The 23786-nt window shown below is 46.0% G+C and overlaps 1 protein-coding gene across 22 annotated transcripts in view; it reads left to right on the top strand.

Annotated features, from left to right (window-relative positions):
* The window catches only part of HMBOX1 (homeobox containing 1), a 130757-nt gene extending 111745 nt beyond the window's left edge, over positions 1–19012 (top strand). For 14 of the 22 annotated variants that reach the window (XM_054194276.1, XM_054194286.1, XM_054194280.1 and 11 more), the window contains one exon: positions 1842–19012. In XM_054194276.1, the coding sequence (XP_054050251.1) occupies positions 1842–1979 (138 nt within the window). In that variant the 3' untranslated portion in view covers positions 1980–19012. The remainder of the gene's footprint in view (positions 1–1841) is intronic. The other 8 variants (XM_054194291.1, XM_054194290.1, XM_054194289.1 and 5 more) reach the window with 3 other exon arrangements.
* The last annotated feature ends 4774 nt before the right edge of the window (positions 19013–23786 follow it).

Below are 23786 nucleotides of genomic sequence, written 5' to 3'. Positions count from 1 at the left end.
AAATCTCCACAAATCAGGACTTTGTAAATTTTACTGTGCTCAAAAAGTACTGAGAGGACCTTAGAGTGTGTGCACATCACAGTGTTTGCCCTAGGTTTGTTGTAAGTGAATGCGTTCCTTTAAACAACCTCAGAATTTTACCAGATCCTGGCTTTTCTGTTCCCCTCAGCATTTGCCACCTGTCAGTTTAATTTAAAAATGCGTGATACACATTTTTAAAATCCTAAATTTCGCAAGTTCATCACTGAAAGGCTGTTGGAAGATTGATAAATGTTTATCATTTCCTTTCTGTAAATTAAAAAAATTAAAATCGTAAAAAATCGCAAGATCACAGTGTGGTAACTCTTAGTACCCCGTTTTAAAGAGGGGGAAAACACCGTGATTTTGCCCAATGTCCCAGAAGAATTTATTTGACAGATGGGATATTTAGATGTTTAGGGAATATTGCTGGTTTCTCCTTCCTCTCATTTAAAACCAGGCCCTATTTCTGATGCTGACTGATAAACATGCACAGCTCGCTGTAAAATTTCTGCTAGAATTGTCAGACTCCGGGGTCTGCCGTTGTATGGCCGTTAGGCACCTGGAGAAGGCAGCCCTCGCCGTATATTGATTTTAGAAGTTTCTCTGTATCAGTTTTGGTTGCCAACCGTCACAGCCGTCAGCACAGTGGTCCTCTTACAGCTGAGAGCCTTTAGAAGATAGACACCAAGCGATCTAGGGCGTGCGGTTCAGTGGGCTGGAGAGCCTGGCAGTGTGTTCACCTGGGTATTTGAATGATGGTAATTCCAGTCCCCTGAAATGAAGTCGTCGTGCTGATTTTCGTAACAGTCTAGGAGGTTTCCAGCGTCTTTTTCCCTCCACCTGCCTGAATTCACTGTCTTCGCAGGACACTGGCTCTCAGACTAAGGGTTAGTCCGGGTCTGTATCCCATTTCTGAGTGAGGTCAATAGTAGTATTTAAGGGAAAAGTATTTTTAAAGAACAGGACAATTATAGAATGTTTTTATTACAGTAGCCTCCAGCTTTTTGAAGTTAGCAGTTTTGAGAGGTTTCCTGAGCCGGGCACTGTATCCGCTTTCATTTATGATAGTTCCTGGGAGACCAATTTTCCCTGAATTTGTCTAACCACCACCACACTCCCCCTTTAAAGCCATTTTTTCTTTTGTCCGATCTAAAAATCAGTACAATTGAACTGCGATAAGCAAAGCAGTGCTTCATGTTGCTGCTTTGGAATATGTTATCATTCCTGTGAGGGCCCTTGCTTATTAGATCACGAGAAGCCACGAACAGTTGTTCTCGATTTACTGATTATTTGTAATAAACATTTACCATATCACCCATCAGCCATTTCTTTTCCAAACTGAAGAACCAGACTCTATTTAGCCTCTCCTTGTAAGGAAGCCGCCCCGTGCCTCTCCTCCCCGGGTTGCTGTTCGCTCTACCTTTTCTAGTTCTTTATGGGATGGCTGGAACTGTGTGTTCAAAATCTAAGCATGAATTTATGCAGGGCATATTGATTCCTGGCTTAGTTTGGTTTTCTGACATACCTTGCGTATCGCTTTTATCTTTATAATTTAATATTTTCCTCAAAATACCCCCCCACCCCCTTCAAATTCCTCTCTCGACAAATTGGGTACGCCACTCCGTGGCCTGTTTACCTTTGTCTGCACAGTGAGGGAAATCAGTCCTAAACCAATTTTGTAAATTCCTTTCACTTTCTACCCCTGTAATGAACGTGCAATTTGCTGCCCTTAGTCCGTTACTTTAACACACTAATTTTATCCGCCGGTTTTCTACCTCTGGAGTAACGATGCTTCTCTCTTCTCCCTTCCGCATGCGCAGGATGACAGCACTAGCCATAGTGACCATCAAGACCCCATTTCATTAGCCGTGGAAATGGCAGCGGTAAACCACACCATCTTGGCATTGGCCCGGCAAGGAGCCAACGAGATCAAGACAGAGGCTCTAGACGACGACTGATACAAAGAAAGGGGAGGGTCAAAGCAAGAAGTAACTTAGTTTTAGACGTAGCACCTTAGCAGACTTTCCTCGGTCCTTAATATGTGTTCTTACAGTATAACTTTGCAGTTTCTTGTACGTCAGTTAGCTGTTAGGGTCTTGTTCTGTGAAGATGGCATGGTGCCCTCAGCCTTTGCATATACTCTCTCAGTATTAATTCCCAATAAATAATCAATCAACCAACCAACCTCCCTCTCCCAGCCCCAGTGGCTAGACAAATCTTGCTGCTCTGTCTTAGCATTCAAAGTGCTTCCAGGTATTTTAGACAGCCCTCAATTACAAGTCTTAGGCTACACTTAAAATCTTGGATACCCTTAGAGATCGTGTTAAAAAAAAACCCAACTAGTCTGTACGCTTTTCCTTCTCTAAGACTGAAAGGATGCAAGCTGAGGTAGTGGCACAGGGTCGATGGACACCAGATCGGGAGTATCAACAGAGAGTAAAAAGAACACTAGAAACCCCACTTCAGCATGGGAATAAATGATTTCCAGCTGCAATAAGCCGTGCCTCACTGGTCTTACAGTGACTTGATATACTTTTGGGTGCTGTGCTGAGAATGTCCATTGGAAACACATTCACATATTTCGGTTGATGTTCACATATTCAACACAGACATCCTCTACTCTCACGAGCTGCGTGGCTTAGTGGATAAGTACTGCCTTCTGCCTCTGGGACCATGAGTGAAGCCCAGCCTGGGATCATATGAAAAATGAGCTGAATGTCTAATGGACAACAGTCCGCTTCTCAAAAACCACTATTCATTACTTGGCATGGCTAGCAGTGCCTGCTCAGGAGAGGTCTAGACTCTATTGATCTGTCACTAACGGTTTCACCTCTTATTCTCCCTCTCGCCTTTTCTGTCCCCACCCTACTCCCCTCCCCACTTTGCCACTTCCAAAAGCAATGTTTTCCAGGAAGGTTATTAAGGTCATAAAATGGGTGAGTGGATTTTTACACATCCGTGTAACTAATGCCTACGTCCTGACTAGCCCGAAAGGTTATTGGAGAACTTTTGCAGCTGACCTTTGCTAGATAATCATCATAGCGTAAATATTCTGCTAAATAACGAACTTTTGTGTTTGTTTAAAGGCAGGAGGATCTCTTACCTGAGAAACGGGGTGTGAATGTTTTGTGTTCTCTTTACTCTGTCCTTGTTAAGATGTGAGAAAGCTATACTGCTACGAGCAATTTAATTAATAATTGGAAGCCATACTGATAATGGATGTGGTAATATTTGTAAAGCAAACCTACTTTAAGTAGCAGAAACTAATGGAATTGTTTTCCTTGATCATATGTAGCACTTTTGTTACTTTTTTCTTAAAGATATTTATATTTGATAAGTCTTTTTTTTATCATTTGAGAATTCAAAATACCAAACGGCAAACTTGCATTACAGAGTCACCCTGCGATCACCTTGTCATCTAGTATCTAAATGATGAACTGTGTGTGCATCTAAGAAAATTACATCTGCTGGCATTGTGTGGAAATGATCTCCTGGCATCCTGATAAAATGATATGTTGCTGCCGGTAAGAGGAAACATTTCGATGGAAACAGCACGGGAAGTGTTAGAGACGGGCAGGACTGTGTTACATTAAAAATAAAAATTAAAAACCTATGTAAATTTTTGTATAGAGCGGTATAAAAATTTGCATAGTGTTTCCTCAACATTCCATTTTTTTCTCTTCCCCGTTTGTGTGGGAATAGCTTCAAAAGGGGAAACCGGCTCAGTCTGAAGGATGGGTTTCCCTTTTCTCCCCTCCGCTTCCAAAGGCGGAGGGAATGAAGGGAAGTTGCTGTTACTTGGCTTGTTCCCGTCCCTTCCTCACACCTAGCTATCAGGTTGCAGTATGAACTCCTAAAATGTGGCTCCTCAGCAAGTTTTTAGCCCGCCTAAACCCCTTCAAAGGCGTAGGCTAACTAGACCATCTTTACATCTTGGGAAAATTGCTTAGGTAAGTGCGGAGGAGATTTTGTGCTTTCAGAGGGCACAGAGTTGGCACCTCTTTGTCTCTGTAACTTTGAAGATATATAGGTAGGGCTTGGCCTCGTCTTTCATTTATGGATTTCATTGGAAAATTTATGTGCTTTCCTTAGATATAGATCACTGAAGCAGAATGAAGCCGCCTTTTTTTCTGTTTTATCGCATTTCTTGAGTAGGCAAATTCATAAGTAGCATCAGGGCAGACTCAGGAACGAAAGGAATTGGATCCGTGACCATTGCAGTTTTTTTCTTAATGTGTGTATGAATGTTTTGGTACTAAGGGGTGAAAGGACGGGGAGAGCTTTTATTTCTATTTTTGCACAGCAGAATGATCGAGCAAACTATAGCCTTAGTGGAATTTTACCTGCTTATTCATACTACAGTCACACACCAAGCTGACAGGCAACATCCACGATTTATAGTAAGGAGATTTTAATAATCGATGGCCTCTTTACGTTGGGATTGCCACCACCATTTGTTCTGGCTGTTTCATTTTAAAAAGAACAGACTCAAACTGTTGGACAGCTGCAATTTTAAAAGAAATATTGCTTACCATACCATCTTAAAGAGAAAAAAAAAGTCATTGTTTCAAGTGTCGCCTTTTTTAAAGCAATAGGGAAGAATAAAAATAGTTGTAGAACTTCTGTATCCTGATTATAGGTTCACGTGATGCAGGATCAAAGTAACGCCACTAAAATTGTATGTCTGTACCATCTAATGTAGAATAATCTGGCGTTAATTCTGTTTGTTGCTGTCAGGTAGCTGCTGGTCTCATCATGCACCAGCATCCTGTCTGAAGGTTAAACGGTTAAACCCCTTGTGAACAACTGGAGATGGGCAGGTCCTCCTTGTCTGTAGCTTCCTGGTAGATACCAGTTTTCTGCTTTCCCACATCATCTTCTCACCAGAGAAAATATTTAACAAATGACTTAACTGGGAAATCAGACGCTTAGTTCCATGGTGTCAGTTTTTTGGGTTGCCCGTGTCTCTCTTGGCATTCTTTGACCATTGAGAGGTACGAGGGAAACGTAAAGACTTCAGCTGTTATCAGGATGCTCTCGGCAGCCTGTTTCCTTCATTCTGAAAGTTCATAATGAACAGTTTGCAGCTGGCTATTAACTTTTTGGTTTCACATGAATTAGCGAAAATGGAACAGGCGCTGGTGTGATGATACCAAGAGAAGCGTACGTGATCTAGAGTAAGTGGAAGAATTGGTGGAGACTGTGTCCTGGAATTTAGCCTTCGTTCCAGGGTGTTTTACGCAATATGGGAGTTGTCGTTGTCTTTCTGTCTCTGGATTTTCTTGAAAATTAATTTTTGTAGCATTGCAATTCAGTTGCAGTTTGTTGTAGCCAACCTGGAATTACTGCAATTGGTTCTTGTATGGGCTCCCTTGAAGTGGATCTGGTGGCAGACTGGATCTACCTTTTTGTTCTGTGAATAGAGAAGTTATTTAAGATGCTCCTCATCTGTGGTGGACACAGATTGCTTTTAACTTTGTAGAGTAAGTTCTGGCTGTTATTTTGTCACTCATAAGTCCTTATACTTGAGTTGTTGTCTCTTACCGTCTTCTTAAAAGAACAATTTCTACCTCCACTTCTTTTTTGGGTAATTTGGATTTTTTTGTTGCCTTTGGTTTTTCTAAATTCCCCCACCTTTTACTGGAAGTATGAGATCCAGACATTTGCAAAAGCGTTTTGAGATTATAAAAACGTCAACATAGCAATGAGTAGACATGCTATCCGTTGATGCTCTAGCATTATAGAGATGTCTTCTAAATACTCTATAAATACGCTCGCTTATTGTTACAGTGTAATGCCATTACTCATGCGTTGGATGTGAACAATTCAGTCGTGAGTCAGCAGTGCACCCTTGCAGTAATTAAGGAATCTCGTTAGGAAGAGCCTTCAGCAGGTCAAGGCAAACGATTAGTCCTGTCTGTTCATCACCTGTGGGACCGTGTCTGGAGCACTGCATGCGGTGTGGGCAGGAGCGGGTCCATCGTAGGGTGCTGAGATGAGAGGGTCGGAGCACACGTCACGCGGTGAGAGTCAGCGAGAGCTGGGTCTTTTCAGACTGGCTCTGGGGGCATCTTACACTTTGTTCTTCAGCTGTCTTAATGGGTGGGTTTAGAGAAGACAGAGCCAGGCTCTTCTCAGAAATGTATAGCAGAAAGGTGAGGGACAGCGGGCTCAAATTGTATTAAAGAAAATCCCAGATGAATATAAAGAGAAATATTTTCATACTCAGAGTGGTAGAACAGTGGCTCAGAAAGGCAGTGGAAACTCCATCCTTGGGGATATTTAAAACTCAACTGGAACAAGGTAGAGGGTGGATACAAGACCTCCAGAGGTCTCTTCTGACCTAAGTTATTCCATAATTCTGTACCGACCTGCTCAGGTTGAGGCGTTTCCTAGTTCTGATCTATACATTTTGACTTGTTTAAAGAAATTCTCTTAATTTGTTGTTGGCTTTTTTTTTTCTGTTTTGCTATTCATAAAAAGTTGTCTTTCCAATTCTCCTAATAGAGGGGAACTTTATTTGCAGGGTCTGGCTCCAGGTTCCAATCAAGCCATAAGTAATAACTTTAATTAATTATTTGCTCTGTTTACACAGTTCTTCAGGGATATTCGAATTATTCTGTTTGTTTCATTGCCTACATTGCCTAACATCAACCTGGTAAGTTTTCCATGTTTTCATTTGTGCTGTAGATCAGTTTTTGCCTTCGTTTGTGAGGGTTTATCGTTGTCTTGCTGCTGTGAGTGCAGGCGAAAAATTTCACATAGCTGGACGTATTAGAGGAAAAACTGTAGTTAACTTCAACTCACTGGTGACTGCTGTGATAAGCTAGAAATTTATGGTTCAGTAAGTCAGTAATTGGTGATCGTCAGAAGCTGAAAGGGTATGACTGGGAAAGAGTCACGTTATGGTCGCTTGGATCCTCCTTTTCTTTCCTTAAGAAAGTTTGTTCTTGGCCACTGCTAGGAAAAAAATCCCCATCCTTCACTAGGCAGACTTTAGGTCTGATTTGGATGTTATTTTAAAGAGAAATTGCCATGGTGTCTGTCAGCATGGGCTGGCATGGGGTCAGTTGGACTCCCAAGTGTTAATTTCTGCCTTCAAGGTGCGTAAGAACATGGAGAGGAGGTCACCAAGGTTTTCAGTTTCCCGATGTGGTATAAAAATTTGCCTTCACAATGAGATGCTGCTTGTAAAGAAGTAAAATGAAAGCACCGTTCTGGCCTTCCCCCAGAGCAGTTTGAGTCGCTGAGACACGTGGTAGTTGTAACTGCATTTCGTAAGGAAACAGCTCTTCCTTTTTAATATAGGTAAAACCAGACAAATTAGTATAAGAGTTTTCAAAACTCCAGATTGCTGCCCCTAAAGCACTTAATGCAGGGTGTTGTTTCCCTGTGTGTAATCTTAAATCAAATGCAAAGCTGGATTCACACTTTTCTCTGCAAATTACTGAGATTCAGCGTGAGATTTTGCCTGTAGTACTGAGAGCTCTGCGTGTTTATTAGAAGAAGATTTGTTTTCCCCCTTTATCCCTGGAATTCTCTTCTTTCAGATAATAATTTTCTTAGCAGAAGGTTTATGTTCCTCCTCCCACCCAGCTACATCATTTTGCAGCCCTCATTCCCCAGTGTTTATTAAGTTCTTTCAAGTTCATTGGATAATTACCAGCAAATTCGAGAGGTTTTTTGGTCAAAATAAACTTTGCTTTTATTTTAGACACGGCTTCCCACCCAAGTAGCTCTTGCACTCTTTGAACTCCTTCAACTTGATAATATTATTTTGATCAAAGTCTTAAGCTTGCAGGCAATAATCTTGAGTTTGGTGTAGCTTTTATCATTTGGCAGGAATTTTCGTTGGCAGGATTGGTCTTGAAAACTGTGTTATCTGTCAGTGACCTAACGTGTTCGTTCTTATTAGATAGCTGAAGGTTTTTGTGTGTGTGTGTGTGTGTGTTAATAGCAGTAGTCAGGGTTGTATCGTGATCCCGGCTAATTTAACCGAGTTTTGTGGAGTCAGGCGTTTTCACTGTGATTTCTTGGAAGGGAAAGTTGTTGGCCTGACCCAAAGGTACCTCGCGGTTCCCGAGAAGAGTTGTGGAGACATTTCAAAATAAAACATTCCCCCTTGGGCTTTTTTGTAGCTGGGATATTTACTCAGGATATTGAATCAGTTATCGGCCAGCAGGTATTTGGCAAGCTGAAAAGCATAGCTCTGAAACCTTCATTTTAGCGTCTATTACTGTTGTCTAGTTTATGGGGTTTAAACTGTCCGACTAAAGATGTTGCACATTAATGAAAAAAAAGAGGCATTCTAGAGATGGCAGCTATAAATTAGAATTCAAAATACACAAAAATTATTTTTCTCCTTTGTGAGAGATGCGTTATAACTAGAAAAGTGGACTTGGTCGGTTTGAGGACTGTCAGTAAGATGACAGCATTTTGAGGTTGGTTTTTGTCCAACAAATATAAATAAAGTTAAAGAAACGCAGGCAATCTCAGTGGCACCAGTGAAACAGATGTGGGGAGAAAAACGTCTGAAGAGTTGTTCATTGCTAACCTCGGCCTTAGGTTTTGGTACTTAAAAATAGCCTAGAATTGTTTGTTCGTGCCTGTTTTCGCATAGGCATCCATTGAAAGGAGGTGGTGCTGTAGCTAAGATGGTGTCGGCGCAATTACAACAATCAGTACAAGCTGCTCTCTGGTTTTGTTAGAAGGTCCTTCTGTCGCACTCTCTTTATGAAAATCCCTATTGTACTTTAGCTTGAGCTTGCTGGAAGAAGTAAACAAATACGTTTTGCTCTTTCAAGATCCCGAGATCCGCTCTGTGATGCCCGCGACGGGCTTATCAGTGTGGGATCCAGGCGATAATATTTGATGGCTTATGTCACGGAGATGGAAAAAGGATTTGCCATTTGGGGTGTGGGGATTTTAAATATTTAAAAAAATTAAAATATTTTAAATGCCCCTTTTAATCGGGCTGATGAAGAAAACCAACTAATTGGTTTGATTGCTGCAGCGTGGTGCTCTTTCCCCGTTCTTCCCAGTAAGCTTGGGAGTGCTCTGGCCAACAGCTTGAAGCGCGAGTGAGCTAAAACCGTTGAACTGGAGTGAACCGCGTAATGGGCCTTTGATGTTTCTGTATGTACAGTGCATCTCTCTCTCAGATGGCTTGGCAGAAGCCTCTCTCTGCCATTTATTCCCTCTCTTCCCCTCCCCTGTTCAATGGAAGCGGGTGTATTCTGCTGATCAAAACACCCAGCACACTTCTGCTAAATCCTTTCAAACTGCAGCCCAGGGTAATTGGGATGGGTAGGATAAATGCAGAAGAGTATGGCAGTAAAAGTGATGGCAGTTCTTTTGAATGACTGGGTGTCCTCCTGACATGTAATTAGCTGCTTTAGAAAGATGTGGATTGGCATGGTCATAATTAAAAGGATTTCTGTCTTTTCTGTGATTGAAAACAGAAGATCTTCCGCCCCCTAATTCTCTTTAATACCGGTGTTATTAGTGACACTTGGAACACAGCTACTCCGTAAACTTAAATAATGACCCGTTCCTAATGGTAACTTAGAACAGCAGGGACTGAACCCGGGGTTAGTTTTCTATGCAAAGCTGCTTCTCTTCCTTTTATGTTTCCTCCGCTCCCGTTCATGTACGTATTGCTTCCCAGTGGGTTTTGGAAACAAAAAGGACATTTAGTTCTGTGTGACAGCATGTTTATGGGTCACCCAGGGTTCTGGTTTAGCTCTTTTGGGTTTGTTTTAGAGTTGTAGTGTTGCGGAGCCGTGGTCCAGGACTCCGCTGAACTCCAGTCCTGTGTTTTCAGCCTGCCCGCAGGCAGAGGGCACCGATGGCACCGTTGTCCTCCGGTTCCCAAAGCAGGGAATGTCACCAGCTCTTCTGCTCCGCGGTGGCTCGGTTTGGAAGCCTTATCAGCAGTCGTTGCCAAGTATATAGCGGTATTGTCCTCAAGCTGTCTGCTCTATCCTGGAGATCGCGGTAGAGTGGTACGAGTTAACTCACCTTTTCCTTAAGAAATCTCAAAATAGCCTGCAAACGGCTCCCTGGCCGGACGGCGTGCTTGCCACGCACGACAGGAGAGGATACACGGTGGTGACCTAAAATAACATCCTAATCTTTTGCTGATGCGTTGCTGGATTCTGACGAAAGCATCTGTCATAGGGTGTTACGTGCCTTTTTATTCTGTGGTTTTGTGAGGAACGTTATCTGTTGACCAGTCTTGAGCGCTGCAGCGCCTGTGCTCCATTTTTGCCTTTAAGCTTCTCGACCATATTTTTCCATAGTGCTGTTCTCCTGCTGTCGTCACTTATCAGACAGGTTTCCGGAGATTTTTGGTATGCAAAGATGCGTATAGAGACTCCTAGTCAAATTTAGAAAAGTTAGCAAGTTCCTAACTCCAACAGATTTGCGAAAGAAGCTGAGAACTTCATTTCCTGAGGCTCTTATTTAAATCCTCTGTTATTTTTCAGCTTCTTTGTACTGAAATACTTGTGTAAATCTCACCCAGCGTCACTGTGGTTCAGGACAGGCCTGTGGGTCTTGGGTGCTTTGGTTCTTCCAGCACGGTTACCACTGGTGGTACACTCACAGTAGCAATGGCAGCAACTTCTTTTCTAGGACGTGCATTTTTAGACTTTAACTTGCTGCTGTCCCTGGCCTCAATTCTGCTTCCCATCCTCCTCTCCCCACCCCTTCTCCTTAACTAATTAAAGTCTTCCATGTTATGGCAAGATGGCATATGTAGCTTAAATAACCCACCTCTGTAATTAAGAGGTTGACTTTAGCCTTCTGAGATATATTTTACATCATTTGAGATTTAAAAATACATTTTACTTTACAAAGTTTTATCTGTCAAATCGCTCAAGGAGGGCAAAGAGATAATGAAAGTAAATTATTAATTAATAACTCTCACCCAATTTATTCCATTAAGAATATTAAGCATATATTCCATTCCTCAAAGCACGTTTGACTTTGGATATATATTTTTTTTTTAAAAGTCTGCCTGCTGATAAAGTTGCTGCTATCTCTTTTTGACAGGACTGTAGGGCCAGGACTGAAAATATCCTTCAGGAGCTCACCAGAGCCAGAAACTCGGAATATCAACTCACTGACCGGTTTTTCCTATCCCAGAGTTCAAGCCGTTTCATTTGTGCCCTGTGGCAAGTGAGCAGATCTTACCAAGACCAAAATGACTCAGATTCTCCCTTGACACGTTCAGGCTGTTCTTCTGTGCCAAAGGTTTGGGATCATTTCGGAGAGGGAAGCAGCAGCAGGAGCATCTCGCCTTTCCGCGGGGTGGATAGAGTGGTCTGAGTTTAGGTGGAGCTGCGTTGGATGCAGAATGGCAAAGAGGAAATTCGATGTGTTGCTGGGAAAGACTGAGCGTATCTCACAAACTGTGTAACTACGACTTGAGGAGGGCAAACATCTTGGGTGCTTTGTTAATTAGATAGTTGAAGCAGTTTTTTAAGTGCTCCGAAATCTCCATTGTATATTCCTTTGTGCCAGCGTGTCTTCGTGGCACACCGTATATAGCGTTACAAAGTTTGTTTAGGAGTTGTTATTGGAATTTGAGACGTGCTTTTTTTTGGGTTTGTGGCCGAGGTAATTGCCTATCAGTTTAGCTAAACATTCACATCTCGGCACGCGGCTGCTCGCTGGGCAGTAACGGTTGAATTCTGCAACTCTTCCTTCCTTTAGGGCTCTCTTAAGGCACAGTCCTCTCTCCCCAGGTGCTTGGAGAAGACAAATGCTACTGAGATGAGGGAATAGCTCCGCTCATTTGCAGAGCTTAGCAGAGTTAACATCAGTGGAGAATGTGCCCCTAGATTTCAACAACACACACTTAGCGCTGGGACTCGTAGCAGAGCACGAACGGAACAGTCCTGGGGTTGCATTGCCAGGAATTCAGTTCACTGACGTAGGCTTGAAAATTAGGCATCTGGTTAGGAGTAAAGAGTCGGTGCAGTATCCGTGGACATTAAGAAGGTATTTCTAAATGTGTTGAGAAAAAAAATAAGATTATTCCATTTATGCTTATAAATCCATGGGATACAACTGGTAAAATTTGTAAAGGGTTATGTGGAGAAAGCAGACACTTTCAATTAGGGGATTTTTTTTTTTTTTTTTTTTTTGCATTTGGAAGGGCAGGATGGTTCCTTCATCCCGTTGGATGAGGTGGGTAGAACAGGGAGTTTGCGTCGGGATTGTGGGAGGCCAGCTAATATTCAGGGTCTCCTTGTAGGTGATAGACTGGTCCCTTCTGGCCTTAATTGTAAAACTATGATTCCAAAGAGGTAGACTTCTCTTTTACTCTTAGCGTTATAACCTGTTCGTAGTATTTAATGATTTATAGAGGTTTGAGTACTAGAGGGGTTCTCTGCAGTAAGAACTTCTTTTAAAAGTATGACTCTCCATCAGAGAACATATTGTGCCTTATGTCTCTAAACCACCTGAAGTTCCGGTTATGTATGATAAATATCTTTTTACACTTTGTACTTCTGCCATAATGGGAATCAAACAAATGCAGTTTTGATAACAGGTGGCTTCTGTGTGCCGCCGTATTACTTAGATTTGCTCCAGTATCTTACAGATTCGATCTCTCGGTTCTGCTGCCGCGGCGATGCGTACTTTCCTACCAGTCAGTGTTGAGCAGCTAAAGTAGCTCTGGAACAGCGTTATTCTGTACAACTCTTCTTTTTGTTTCTTATTTGAAAATAAACCAGAAAAGCCCTAACCAAAAGCCCAGGTCAGTCTAAATTTCTAATCCTAAATTCGCTGTTGCTTTTCATTACATCAGACGTTCGGGCACGTGAATTCCAGTCGTCAAGGGTACCTTGCAATGATTTTTACCGTTACCCAAGAACATTCAACAGGAAAATCGTTCGCCATGAATAAAACGTGATCAGTCGGGACCATTTCCCCTAGCTGCAGTGCCTCAAGCAGCTGCTTTTTTTACAAATACTTTCAGCAATTGCCAGGGTGCTTCACAAAATACCGCAGCCAGCAGAAGTCCTCTCGCTAACCTGCTGTCTCCTCTTATTTCCTACGCTGAGCCTGTATTTCCTTGAAGGAATTCCAGACCCGCGTTTTGAGCTGTGCCTCCTCCGGCTGCTCTCAGCCATTCCCTTTCTTCTGAAGTTGATTCTTGTTGGTACCGAATTTGACACACGTTATTTTCCCACACTTCAGTTGTTCTCGTAGAGGTAGTTTCTTTTCTCTTTCATCCAAGCTCCTTCGCACCCTGGTAATCCTGGTTTACCTGGTTTACCAGTGGCTTTCTCATACTGAAGTGCTCTGACCTAAACCTGTCGTTCTTACGGTCTCTAAATAAGGAACGCGTGTTGTTTCCATCCTAATAAAAAGTGATCCAGTGTAATGCTGAAGCTTAGATTTGCTTCAGTCTTATGAAATCTTCCAAGCTTTCTGCTAGCCAATAGACGTAGTTGTTTTCCAGCGTGGTTAGTTAGCAGCCCTCCTCACTTCCTCCATTTCAGTTTTGACACTTAGATTAGCAAATCAGGGAATTTTTAACTTTTAAGTATAATAGGTTTTTTTTATTAATACTTGGACTGTCTTTTTTACTGGGAAGACTGGTGGTGGGCTGTGCATTCAGCGGACGCTCAGCAATGTTCTTGCAAGAATGAAGGTGTCTCTGAGATACGGCAGTGCTTCTGAACGGCCTGATTTGACGTTTCTTGCACACGGTTATAGCGCTCAGGTTGATCTGTTCTCTTTAGTTCTTCGTCGTTTGCTGCCTCTCCCGCTCCTGTTGGACTCCCTTGCTGCTCTCCGTGCCCTTGCTTCCCTTTCGCACTCTTCGGTGACTCTTAATTTTGTCCCTCCCTGCTTCCTCTCATTTCTCCTTCTCCTTTTGCTCTACAGGCACTTTATTACCTTCACGCCTTCGAGCAGCGTATTTATGGTTAGTCATTTTTAATTCCTTTAATACCACTTTAGTCCAAGTCAAGAGGCGTTCACCTTTGCATTTGCCTATTAGACGGGGCTGTATCAGTTGCTTACTTGAAGCCCAAATAGATATTGTCCACAGTGGAGTATCGATATGGACAATGTTGTCTACTCTGATCATTAAAAAAAAAAAAAAAAATCAGCTCACAAATTCAGTCAATTTACAGCAGGTTCTTAACTGGCAACCTCCCGTGTGGAACAAGGTAGTTCCAAGGTGTTGGACCGTGGTTAACGGAGCGGGACAAGGTAGTAGCATTTTTATTTTTTTTCTTTCCTTTTATTTTGTCGTGCTGGAAGCTGTCTTCAGTGGTGCCGTTGTTTTTCTCGGTCAGCGTGCCGCTGCCTGTGTTGTTAATGTGAGGGTTTGGGGCAGGGTGCGGGGATTTGCTTTACCGAAGGAGCCTGTGCACCCGTCCCCTGGTCACGTCATTCACCCGGCGTTTGGGATCACTTTTTGCAGCCGGAGTAGCTTTTTCTTATCATTCTTTAAGTTGTTTTAGATTTGAAGATGATTGGAAAAACTTGCAATTACTTTTCCAAATGAAAACTGATAATGAAATCAGAGTTTGGATTTTGAGCTTCCCGTCTTTCAGTGGTATCCACTGAATCTTCTCTTTGGGCTTCTGCGTAAGTTTGGATGTCATCTTCAGACTTGTGCTGAGCTGAACCTTGTGACTCGTTTCTAGTTGCCGTGGGGTCAGAGCCCTGTTTGTTCATCCGAGAGGGACACGTTTTCCGTTTCATCACCCGTTGCAACAGAGGCTCGAAAGCAAAAAAAAAAAAAAAACAACAAAAAACCAACAGAAACCCTTTTGCTTCGCTCTTGCCTCTAGCCTTGCCGTGAGTAACGTCCTTCCCAATCTCGTCAAGAGCCGACCCTCCTTCATTTGCTGCCAGAGTCGTTCTCCGGGGCTTCGAGCAGCGCTTCTCGCACCGGTGCGAGCGCTGGGCACGCTGCCGCCGGCGTGATCCGGGGGAGCACCGTGTCCCTCTGGAAGCCAGATGTCAGATCCGATACGATAAAGCCGTATCATCGTGCCACAGACCCACCGCTAAGACAGGCTTTTACCTTAAAGGTAATACAGGAATAACAAATTTAAACCCGATTTAGTTCAATAGCAGTTCTATCAAAGGGTGACAAATAAAACTCAGTTGTGTCCATGGGGAGCACTATTTTCTTGACAGATCGCCTCGGCCGTCTCCCTCGTGGTCTTTGTGATCTTCCCAAGGCTGATGAAAGCCCGGGAAGTGTGAAATATGTGCAGTACTTTTTTTTTTTTTTTTTTTTTTTTAAATTTTCATTTTATTTTTCTTAGCATCAATTTAAAAAGTGCCTAAGTGAGTAACGGGACTCCAGAGCGAGCTGGAGGAATAGGATTAGACCTCATTTCCCTCTTAAGAAAAAAAGAGCCCTCCCTGCAGCCCCTCCGCGCCTACGGCTCCGCTGGGAGGCCGGAGCCCTGCAAAAATCCAGCTGGAAAGAAATCTCCGCTCCTTCCTCACGCCGCCCCCCGCGGGTTTCAGGCTCTTGGTGGGGATCTTCCTAACGAATCTCATTTCTCAGCCAAACCTTCACCACCTCCCAGGGGGGTGGACGGTAGAGATGGGGGGGTGGAAGCTTGGATAGAATTCAGTAGGAAACTGCCTCTCGGATTGCAGGTACAAATACCTTCCTGCATTGAACGTGCACCCCTGGATAGCCGCACGCCCGAGGTCTGGGTAGAAAAAGCTAAAATGCATATTTAATCACCCCTTTTTGGAATCCCAGAGGCAGTTTCTTCCCATATTCTTCATTATTTCTAGGCATATAGTAGTGGCACCTGCTAAACGTTTTGTCAGAGGAATTTGTAACTGTTGGCAGGTGGTTATAATTTTGTAACCAGACAGGGGGAATTTTATGCGGGTTAAAAAGAAAAAGAGAGATATCGATGCTAGTTTAAAAAAATTGCGTTAAAGGAGAATTTCTTCTGACCGTAGTAAAAGGAAATAACAGAAAACTATTAAGATGTATTAGCACCGCTTACGGATTCAGAAAATGAAAGCAGTCCGTACGTAGATGTTTTATTTTTCATTAGTAACAAAATGTTGTTTTCACTCTGACAACTTAATAACCTATGAGAGGGGAAAGCCTAGGAAATTACCATTGGCAAGAAAAGCTGTAAGGACAGCTCTTTTGCAGAGAACAGAAATTGAGCTTGGAGGATGTTGATGGGTGTTGATATAAGCAATGATCAAATGGGAATCTATTGCTGGGGTACTAATGAAAATAAAGTGTTTGTGGAGCCTGTGATACACACGGACCGTTCGCCGCTGCGCCGTCGCCCTGCTCTAGAGATGCCTTCTTTAACAGTGATTTATTTCTTTTTTTTCCCCTAAACCAAGTGATTGTCAATAACAGTGGTTGTAATTGAAAAAAGATTAATGCAGTAGTGAGCGTTGCCAACCTAGACGTGAAAAGACAGTGGAACAGTATCAGAGGCGCAAAAAAAAAAAAAAACCAACAAAAAAAAACAAAAAAAAAAATGAAGCAAAACACCCCACCCCTCCCCAAAGGCAAACCCTCGGCAAAGCCACCGGGGAGTGGCGATTTCTTTCATTTAGAAGTTTCGTGCGTCTTAATTTTGTTCCGCTGCGGCGTTGCCTCGGGGCCGGGGGGGTGTCGCAGGGACGCCGCGTCCCCGGGCAGGGCTGGGTGGCGTGCGCGCCGGGACGGATGGCCGTCGCGTCTTCGCGCGATACAAGACGAGCCGCGTCCCCTCTCGCCGGCGGGTTCTCGCGTGTCTCTCCCTTCCTCCGCCGGCATCTTCCCGCTCGCGTCTTCGTTTCCCCCGCCGTGTGCCCCCCATGAAAACGGCACCTGTGTCTCATCTGCTGTAGGTGTTCTGCCTACCTCAAGAGGTAAACGTGGTATCCTGGAGTCGTACGTCCACACTCTCTTCTTCTTTTTTTACATGAGCACTAGCGCGCGCACACACACACACACACTGGAATGTATATTCTCCTCCCCACGCCCCCCCCTCGCCTCCCAAATAACCTCTTGACCCGATCCTTGCTGTAGCCACCACCGACTCCTCTTGCAAATTGGATGCTGCTTTAAATGTGAAAACAAATGTTCAAGAAGCTATAAAAACCTGAATGAAAGCTAAAGCTGAATTTATAAAGCCTTGTTGCATATGAGCCAAAAGTGCAAAAAGCTCTATATAATGAACTAACCTGCCACTCATATAAATATAAATATATATAAATATATTAAAATCAGACTGTTCTACAAAATTGTGTATTTGTATTTTTGTGTACGTACAATTTTCTGCTAAGCAGAAGGAGGATGTAGTATAGGATGATGTGAGAAGAGATTTTGTTTAATCATATTTCTTTGTTACTTATTTTTGTTAACATCCAGATGCCTGTCTTTGTCTTCTGTGTATGACACTGTTCGAAAGGTGCAGTATCTCTCTCCCGCCCGCGCGGTCGACCTCTTCCGCCGTGAAAGAGTCGGGGGATGCCACCCGTCGTCCCCCAGCCCCGCAGGCACGCCTGGGCCTTGATCTTAACAAGGGCTGCGCGTTCAGCTGCAGGACTATCTGTTTCACGCTGGCATTCCGCGGGCGCGTTGCGGCGTTGCTCCTGATGGTGATGTCAGACGTTCACGCGCTGGTTGGTTGCTTTCCACACGGGTGTTCTCCAGCCGCGCTGTCTACACCATCCGCCCTCTGTAGTATCTCCGTTCAGGGCCTCAGCCTGAAGTCTTTTGGGGAGGATAGTAACGAAGTAGCGTAGGTGAGGAGAGAGGGGGAACAGATCCTTGTGTTAAAGTTACTTCGGGAGGAAGAGCAGCCGGGGAAGCAGTACCCGGTATCACAGGGGAGGGAGTCTCAGGTAACGCCACCACGGAGGAAGACGAAGGTGGCGCGGGAAGCTCGTGTTGCCCACAGCTGCCCGCACGCTGCCAAAGCGTATTTTGGCTTTCAGGAAGGCAAGTTGGCAGGGGAACGGGTTGTAACCTTCCCTGGGCCACCAGACGCATCCTTCCATCCCAGGAGTTGCGTGCGAGCCGTGCCCATCTCCGGTGGCTTTGCGACAGTTTGGTCCATTGGTGTAAGAGCAGTCGTTTGAGGAGGTCCATCTTCTTGAGGCTTGATACCCTTGCAGTAAAGATACTGATTTAAGAAGAATATTCTAAAATCTTCTCCAAATCACTGCATTTATTTGCAAGATGCCGAGTGGCTCTGCTCTCCATCATTTGCCACGAGGAGAAAAGTAATGGTGGTTCTCCCTTGGTGCCGTTGGGAATCGTTAGTTACGCACTGCAGAGGTGGGAACTACCCAGGGAAAGAGGGGAGGCAAAGGAGAACTAGATAAACCAGGGTGGAGTGGACAAACTAACGCAAAGCTTTGGGCGGGAGGTGGTGGACGTTCACCTTCCAGTTCCACCGCAGGTTTGCTGCAGACCCTTGAGGCGAACGGGTCCTTTCCGCGCGCCTCGGTGTGCCCTTCCCCGAAAGGCAGGCGGGAGTTAACGCCCGTCACATCTTCCTCCGGCGGCAGGTACGGCGAGAGAGAGTGAGGTATCAGCTTCTTCCCTTGTGTCCTCTGCGCTCTTTCTTTTTCCCTTTTTTCTTTTTCTTTCTTTTTTTTTTTTTTTTTCTAAACTTAATTTCTAGCATTGTTTGAACTGAATTTTGGCCCAGGGAGAGCGATACTGCATCTTTACATGTAGGGCTCATATTTATAACAATGTGTAATGACTGTAGCAAAAGTCCTTGTTTCTATATGTGAATGGACAGAGAAACAAGTGCTCTATTGTATTGATTAAAATAGTTAAAATGAGTCCTGTATCATTGTATCTCCTATTCTGGATTAGTGCCTTTTGGACAGTAGACTGTTCTGTAATTAAAATGTAGTATAACTGCTTTTTTGTACAGTTTTGTTTTAATAAAACTTTTTTTTAATTTGTGTTTATTTTAGTATTGTACCTATTAGAAAATAAAAATGTATAACTCAACAACGATGCAGTTCTTCTCTAGTCCTTTTTGTGCAAAGCCATCTGGGTGCGAAAGCCCGAGAGAGGCCTTGGGCACACGCAAGACCTAAAACGTGTCTTCAGAACTTCCTGAGTGTAGAAAAACAAGGAAGACGTCCGTCTCTGTGCCTGCCTGGCTTTGTGAGGACAGTCTCTGGGTGGTACATTGGAAGTGGTGGCATCACTTCTTGGAGTTTGAGCCATGGGCTGATACTGGAGGCCTCTGGGGAGGTCTTTCACAGAATCATGAAATGGTTTGGGTGGGAAGGGACCTTAAAGGCCACCCAGTGCCACCCCCTGCCCTGGGCAGGGACACCTCCCACCAGCCCAGGTTGCTCCAAGCCCCGGCCAACCTGGCCTTGAACCCCTCCAGGGATGGGGCAGCCACAGCTTCTCTGGGCAACCTGGGCCAGGGGCTCACCCCCCTCACACCAAAGAACTTCTTCCCAATATCTCATCCAAATCTCCCCTCTTCCAGTGTAAGACCCTTCCCCCTCATCCTATCACTACCTGTCCTTGTAAAAAGTCCCTCCCCAGCTTTCTTGTAGGCCCCCTTCAGATACTGGGAAGGGCTGGAAGGTCTCCCCAGAGCCTTCTCTTCTCCAGGCTGAACAACCCCTTTCCACTACAAGTTGATCCTAAGAGTAGAGTTTTACCTGCTTTGAGTGCGGTTGTGCTTGTCACGAGTGCCCGTACTGGTTGTACAGTAACGTCATGGCCAGGGAGAAGGTGCAAACAAGGCAAAAAGCTGCACTTCCCGTGGGAAACCTCCCCGTCCAGGAGCCTCGAGAAGGACCATCCAAGTCCCAGCCCAACGCAGAAGGTCTGTTGCTGGAGCTGTTGAAGGTCTGCAGGGAGCAGACTTTGGGGCCGTTTGGTAATAAAACCAAAAAGAAGTTGAAGTAACGAGTACGGGCGTGAGTCTGAGAAGCCAAAGGCAGGAGGACGCGTTGGCTGCCCTCTCATCCCGGCCTGGTCGGGCTCCGCATCGCGGGTGTCCCCAGACAGGGTCTGTGGGTGGGTGGGGAAGAGCTGCATAAAACCAGGGGAAGGAGTTTCGGCAGCTGGGGTGTGTGAATTTGCCAGGTGGCAGAAAAGTCACAGAAATGGATTGAGGAGTTGAAACGGTGTCTGGGTTCTGCAATACGGGTGAAAATCGGTATGGGCCGCTGTGGTTTGAGGCTGATGGTGGGGGTTTGCTCAGAATGGACCCCTCCATGACAAGGCCCGGGGCAACTCTGGGTGCGTTGGCGCTGTGGGGGATGAAGAACGCGCCCTGGGGGTGGGAGCACCTTCCAAACCGGTCCTTGTGCCTCTCAGACATCATGGGGAGGGGGAAAAACCATCCGACCCCCTCCATCATCAGCTGCCAGAAGTGCCGAGCTCGCTGAGGGTGGTTTTTCTGCTGGAGGGAGCAGGCTGGGGACAGGGGATCAAACCTCCAGGGGACGCGGGGCTGTCACCACCCTCCTGGCCCTGCCACCTCCTGGCTTCCCCAGCGAAACCGTAAAACAAGGGCCATGCCGGAAATCAGCGTTGTCCCAGCAGCCGGGATTGAAGGCTGAGCCCCCAGAACTGTCGGCTTTCCACCCTTTTTTCCTCATTGGGTTTTGTTTCTTTGCACGTTAATCCCCAACACGCTTCAGTCCATTCTGAGTCCCAGAATCCTGTGGGGCGACCCATGGGACCAGCTCAGCCGCTGCGGAGGGTCGATAACGCTGACAGCCATCGGGGCCAGCGTCCCCCGGCTCTTTTTTTGGAGAGGAGAGGGGGATGTGAAGGGACCCACAAGCAGAGGCGGCAGCGGCGGAGACGGGGCCTTTCCCAGTGTCACCGGGAGCCCCTTCCTGGGAGAGCGGCCCCTGCTGCTGCCCTGGGCAGAGGATGAAGGACAAAGTCTTCTCCCTGCATCACAGGTGAAAACCAGGAATGCAGAAAAGCCCAATTTGTAGATATTTTTTAAAAAAAAAAACACCCACCAAAGGTCTGTGCTTTGCAAAAAAACTCCGTTTCCAGCCCATTTTGTGCCAATTTTTTTCCCCCTGGGGAACCAGATGATCAGGGCACATCCTTAAAAAAAAAAATAACAACCAAAAAAAAAAAACCACCCCAAAAAAACAACCCCACACTCATCACACGTCGGTGTCCAGAGGTGAGTAAAAATCCCCTTTAACGATCTGCCCAGCTCATGGCAGAGCATCTCCCTGCATCGGCCCCGGAGATGCTGGGAGGGCTGGAGCCCCTCTGCTGGGAGGACAGGCTGAGAGAGCTGGGGGGGTTCAGCCTGGAGAAGAGAAGGCTCCGCGGAGACCTTATAGGGGCCTTCCAGTTCCTCAAGGGGCTCCAGGAAAGCTGGGGAGGGACTCTGGAGCAGGGAGGGGAGCCATGGGACGAGGGGGAAGGGTTTTACACTGGAAGAGGGGAGATTGAGATGAGATATTGGGAAGAAATTCTTTGGTGTGAGGGGGGTGAGCCCCTGGCCCAGGTTGCCCAGAGAAGCTGTGGCTGCCCCATCCCTGGAGGGGTTCAAGGCCAGGTTGGCCGGGGCTTGGAGCAACCTGGGCTGGTGGGAGGTGTCCCTGCCCAGGGCAGGGGGTGGCACTGGCTGGGCTTTAAGGTCCCTTCCCACCCAAACCAGTCTGGGATTCTATGGCTCAGCCGGGATGAAGAAAGAAGCCCCCGTGTCCCCCATCCTGTACCCGCATTCGCCTCCCTCCCCCGGCCGAAAGCCCTTGTCTCTGTTGCCTTCACTTGCCTGCTGTGGCAAAGGGCTTGAAGCCAAGGGAGGACAGTGACAGTGGTATTAATTCAAAGGAAAGCAGGGGGAAAAGGTGTGCTTTTTGGTTTGGTTTGTTTTTTGGTTTTTTTGGGGTTTTTTTTGTGTGTGGTGGTGTTTGGTTTTTTTCTTTCCCCTGCTCGGTTTGATCGGTGCCTTTTAAAACCGGCTTTGGCTGGAGAACAGAAAGCGGCGCGTGTTGCGGCGCGGGGAAGGTGTTACAACCACCTTCCGGGAAGAGCGAGGTTTGAACAAAGTAACGGCACTTCAAAAGGCTCCTCTGTTTCAGCAAAAGATTTTTTTTTTTTTCAGAAGGTAAAACTTTAAAGGGAAGGGGGTTTAAAAAAAAAAAAAAAAGCCGCTGTATTTTCGTGCAGCGATTGCAAAACACCGATAAAAATATCCTTTGCTAAATGACTTTCAGCAGGGATTGTGGAATCAACTCAGTGTTTGTTGCTTTAAAAAAACACACCACAAAATAAAACAAAACCCTCCAAAAAAAATCCGTGTCAAACCCTGCCAGTTGTTTTCAACACGAAGCTGTATTTTCAAGAAAAATGTTGCTAAAGAGAAAGAGTGACTGGGGGAGGGGGATTCGAGGCCGTCTGCCTGCCCCGAGACACGGGGTGGGTGCGAGGCCTTTTTGGCCACAGCGGGGGGGGTGATACGAGGGCGGACGTTTTCCACCCTGCGCTGGATCCGTTCTGGGTAGGGGATGTGGAGCAGGGCCCGGCCCAGCTGCCAGACACGGGCTCCTGCCTGTGGGCAAGGCCGGCGCAGCACAAGAGGCTCCATTAAACCCCTGCCAGTCCCTCAAGGGGCTCCAGGAAAGCTGGGGAGGGACTCTGGAGCAGGGGGTGGAGCCGTGGGACGAGGGGGAAGGGTTTTACACTGGAAGAGGGGAGATTGAGATGAGCTATTGGGAAGAAATTCTTTGGTGTGAGGGGGGTGAGCCCCTGGCCCAGGTTGCCCAGAGAAGCTGTGGCTGCCCCATCCCTGGAGGGGTTCAAGGCCAGGTTGGCCGGGGCTTGGAGCAACCTGGGCTGGTGGGAGGTGTCCCTGCCCAGGGCAGGGGGTGCCACTGGCTGGGCTTTAAGGTCCCTTCCTTTAACCATTCCATGATTCTACGGTTCTTAATCCGGACACCTGATCATAAAATAATTTCTTCAGCTTTACATCTTCGGTCTCTTTGTGAATTCACAACCAGGACAGAGGGGCTCTGGCAGCAGCCGTTGTCCCTTTCCCCTCATGTCTGTCTGCCGCAAACCACCCCTGAGCTTGTTGGAGCAGCCCAGCTCCTCCTCCATTGCTTGCTGCATCTGTGCCATTTGGGGAAATCGGACAACCCCAGGCTGTGATCGCATTAAGGTAAGTGTTAGCACCGAGTTCAGTCTGATCTGGTTTTCCAAAAGCAACAAGCTCCCAGCTCCCTCTTCACTAACCAAGCCGTGGATTTTTAAGCAGTTTCCCTGCCCCATCCCAGCCGTGTCCACCTTCCCTGCCCCAGCTCAGCCGGTGTTTGCAGCCCACGAGGAACAGAGGAACGGAAAACCCCTGGAGCGACTCAGGGCAGGGCCGGCAGCAACAACCCCTGGTCTGGGCTGACGCCCACCAGCCGGAGAGCACGGGGGAGCTCAACCAGACCTCCACCTGCTTCTATTTAGCATAACGTTAGGGAAAAGGAGTATTAAATAAAGCTTCCCCCTGCGGACCCACGGTCTGCGACAAGGACTCCCACACCTGAATGGCTGCAGGCACGGGGCTACTTGCCGAGCATCAAAGAGGAGGGAGGATGGAGGGAAGGTAAAGCCCAGGGTTTCCGCTTGTCGATGGGAAGGTCCCTAAATTGCAGGAAACAGGGCAAAAGTCTCGCCTGAACCAGGTCTCAGCGCCCCGGAGCGATGCGACTCCACGGGAGGGCTGTGACTGCACCTAAACCTTCCGGGGAGACGAACTGGATTAACGAAGCGCAGACTGACCGGC

This window comes from Rissa tridactyla, chromosome 3 (assembly GCF_028500815.1).
Source record: "Rissa tridactyla isolate bRisTri1 chromosome 3, bRisTri1.patW.cur.20221130, whole genome shotgun sequence".
In the NCBI taxonomy this organism is placed as follows: domain Eukaryota; kingdom Metazoa; phylum Chordata; class Aves; order Charadriiformes; family Laridae; genus Rissa; species Rissa tridactyla.
Note: the sequence above shows the minus strand (reverse complement) of the source record. Positions and strands in the feature narration are given on the sequence as shown.